This window comes from Pan troglodytes, chromosome 9, assembly GCF_028858775.2.
Source record: "Pan troglodytes isolate AG18354 chromosome 9, NHGRI_mPanTro3-v2.0_pri, whole genome shotgun sequence".
NCBI classification, from domain to species: domain Eukaryota; kingdom Metazoa; phylum Chordata; class Mammalia; order Primates; family Hominidae; genus Pan; species Pan troglodytes.
This window is the reverse complement of record NC_072407.2, coordinates 58,836,637-58,840,345: the sequence shown is the minus strand read 5'-3', so window position 1 is coordinate 58,840,345 and position 3,709 is coordinate 58,836,637. Positions and strand designations below refer to the sequence as shown.

The following is a 3,709-nucleotide window of genomic DNA, read 5'->3' as shown; positions in this document are numbered from 1 at the left end:
TACAAAACTTATCTATCTATATTTTCCTTCTTCCATATTATTGAAAGTGATGGCTAGTTTCTCTGTTTGTGCTAAAGCTCTGATGAACACATGTACCAAAACTGTACATAAATGTTGTATGGGGATTTCATCTTCAAAGGAGAATCTAGCTGTTCAAGCTATCAAATAAATGTTAAGCCCTTGAGGAACAAAGGATATTATAATTGGTTCTTTAGAATTACTTTAAAAATACTCTAGGGAATATCGCTAAGAAATATATATCTTGCCACCTTGCTTTTATAAACTATGGTGAGTTAACATTAACAGGTAGGTCATTTGCTACACTTGTTCACTAAAAATACAACTTTTTCTGTGTGTGGAGATTAGTATCCAATCAATACAGGAAACCCATATTTTCATCAATTTCACTGGACTTTTGTATTCATATGTTAACATTTAATTGACTCTAAAATCAATTATATGCAAGCTCCTCTGATGTATATGTGAGAGCTAAATAAGCAATTTCTTTAGGGTGCAAATTTTTGAGCAATAATTTTTACAGTCATAGCTTATTTTCATGAAGAACTCAGAGAGAGTGGCTTGAGTTGGCGGCAAAGACTGCTTTTAACAATGTTCTGTGATTTTCTAACAATATTTTAATAAGTAGTTTAGTGGCACATAAATGGAGACCAGAAAAACTTCACTCTCTTCCTTCAGGTGCTATAATTGTTTATTTACTGTTCAAATGTTGCATTCTCAGGAAAGGCTACTTTGAATAGTCATCTAAAAGAATCTCACATTCATTGTTCTTCACAGACCCAGCTTTTACTTGAAATTATAATATGTATCTTTCTCTATGGGTTTAACCATTATTTCTCATATTATAATGTGAGCTCCATGAAACTGGAAAATTTGTTCACTCCAATAACCCCAGGAATTGTAATACACACAAAAAAATCAAGCTATGCAGTGTACATGAATAAACAGGCAGGTAAAATTTCAAAGTGAAAAAACAGTTCTTGGTTTTGTATGTTCTTAGCCATATATCAAGCAATAAGTTTAACTAATTTAATGTTCACTGACAATCATAGGTTTCTGTTTGTTTGTTTGTTTGAGACGGAATCTCGCTCTGTCGCCTAGACTGGAGTGCCCTGGCGTGATCTCGGCTCACTGCAAGCTCCGCCTCCCGGGTTCACGCCATTCTCCTGCCTCAGCCTCCCGGTAGCTGGGACTACAGGCGCCCGCCACCACGCCTGGCTAATTTTTTGTATTTTGAGTGGAGATGGGGTTTCACAGTGTTAGCCAGGATGGTCTTGATCTCCTGACCTCGTGATCTGCCCGCCTCGGCCTCCCAAAGTGCTAGGATTACAGGCGTGAGCCACCGCGCCCGGCTGACAGTCATAGGTTTTAAGTGAAAATGCTACCTTAATTTTTTTCTTCTGTTTTGTATCTGAAATAATAAGATATCAGACATGGAGGGAAACTGAAGATTGGACTTCCTACATTTATTTATTTAAATGATGCTAATATTAATATCTGATATTCATTTCTTTGTTTTTTTTTTTGTTCCCTCACAAACCTTGAAAATAATTACCAAATGTAGAATTCGCCAAGAAGACAAGTATAAATGCATTAATGTATAAATTTATAAATGTATATATGTAAGAGACAGAAATAGAAAATGTGCCTGTGTGTAAGTGTGTGGGTTTGAGATACAAAAAGAGACGGAAAACACACACATATAAAGAGAAAACGTTGTGCAGAAATTCTGATGTGTTTATTGAAAAAAGTAATTGGTGCCTAGATGAATAGATGAATGAGTGAATGATAAATGGATGAAACAAATGCCAAATCTGGATCAGAGAGAATCCTCACATTCTTTGTCACTTTCAGTTTTCAAGAGATAAGAAGATGTTGTCCCCAAACCACACCATAGTGACAGAATTCATTCTCTTGGGACTGACAGACGACCCAGTGCTAGAGAAGATCCTGTTTGGGGTGTTCCTGGCCATCTACCTAATCACGCTGGCAGGCAACCTGTGCATGATCCTGCTGATCAGGATCAATTCCCACCTGCAAACACCCATGTATTTCTTCCTTGGCCACCTCTCCTTTGTAGACATTTGCTATTCTTCCAATGTTACTCCAAATATGCTGCACAATTTCCTCTCAGAACAGAAGACCATCTCCTACGCTGGATGCTTCACGCAGTGTCTTCTCTTCATCGCCTTAGTGATCACTGAGTTTTACATCCTTGCTTCAATGGCATTGGATCGCTATGTAGCCATTTGCAGCCCTTTACATTACAGTTCCAGGATGTCCAAGAACATTTGCATCTCTCTGGTCGCTCTGCCTTACATGTATGGCTTCCTTAATGGGCTCTCTCAGACACTGCTGACCTTTCACTTATCCTTCTGTGGCTCCCTTGAAATCAATCATTTCTACTGTGCTGATCCTCCTCTTATCATGCTGGCCTGCTCTGACACCCGTGTCAAAAAGATGGCAATGTTTGTAGTTGCAGGCTTTACTCTCTCAAGCTCTCTCTTCATCATTCTTCTGTCCTATCTTTTCATTTTTGCAGCGATCTTCAGGATCCGTTCTGCTGAAGGCAGGCACAAAGCCTTTTCTACGTGTGCTTCCCACCTGACAATAGTCACTTTGTTTTATGGAACCCTCTTCTGCATGTACGTAAGGCCTCCATCAGAGAAGTCTGTAGAGGAGTCCAAAATAACTGCAGTCTTTTATAGTTTTTTGAGCCCAATGCTGAACCCATTGATCTATAGCCTACGGAACAGAGATGTAATCCTTGCCATACAACAAATGATTAGGGGAAAATCCTTTTGTAAAACTGCAGTTTAGGCCTGTGTTTATTTGTAATCCCTAAGTGCCTGTGGGGTAACAAACTGAAATGGAAAAACCTAGTGTAGTCATTATTTAATATTATGGGCTCTTAGTAACCACTTTAGTTTCTTCTCAAAATTAACACTTTGAAGATTTAGTTTTTAAAAATAAAAAGCTTAATGTTGAAATTAATAATGTTTTATTTGTCAGAGATTCTATGAATATAAATTGTTTGGTTTCTAATAATTCTGTATGAAAATACTGGGTTTACATACTTGGGGGTAAATTTTTAACTAACTTAGCCTGAGAGAAACTCTGAAAATCCAACCCCTTTGAATATTACTATCCATAGAGACATAGTGAGGCTCCAGATAGGGTGGCTAATTTTACATTTTTTAAAAAATGATGCCGGGCATGGTGGCTCACACCTGTAATCCCAGCACTTTGGGAGCCAGAGGTAGGTGGATCACCTGAGGTCAGGAGTTTGAGACCAGCTTGGCCAACATGGTGAAACCCCGTCTCTCCTAAAATTACAAAATTAGCTGGTTGTGGTGGCACATGCCTGTAATCCCAGCTACTCAGGAGGCTGAGGCTGGAGAATAGCTTGAACCTGGGAGGCGGAGGTTGCAGTGAGTCAAGATCACGCCATTGCACTCCACTTGGGCGACAAGAGCGAAACTCCATCTCCAAAAAAATAAATAAGTAAATAAATAAAAAGAAAAAGAAAAAAGAAAAAAATTGTTTCTACTTCAATGTGGTGTCTTGAACAATAGTTCTGAAACCTGTGAACTTATTGTAATCATTGTGCAAAAAATGTAAATATATGAATCACCTATAAGTTAAATTTTCTGTAAGTATTCTCAAAACCCACACTGTAAACATCGTGAGA

General features: G+C 38.2%; 1 protein-coding gene across 1 annotated transcript; it reads left to right on the top strand.

Annotated features, from left to right (window-relative positions):
- Positions 1–1,890: 1,890 nt before the first annotated feature.
- Positions 1,891–2,838, top strand: OR5M10 (olfactory receptor family 5 subfamily M member 10). Its single transcript, XM_521969.5, has one exon. The coding sequence runs from the start codon at positions 1,891–1,893 to the stop codon at positions 2,836–2,838; it is 948 nt and encodes a 315-aa protein (XP_521969.1).
- The last annotated feature ends 871 nt before the right edge of the window (positions 2,839–3,709 follow it).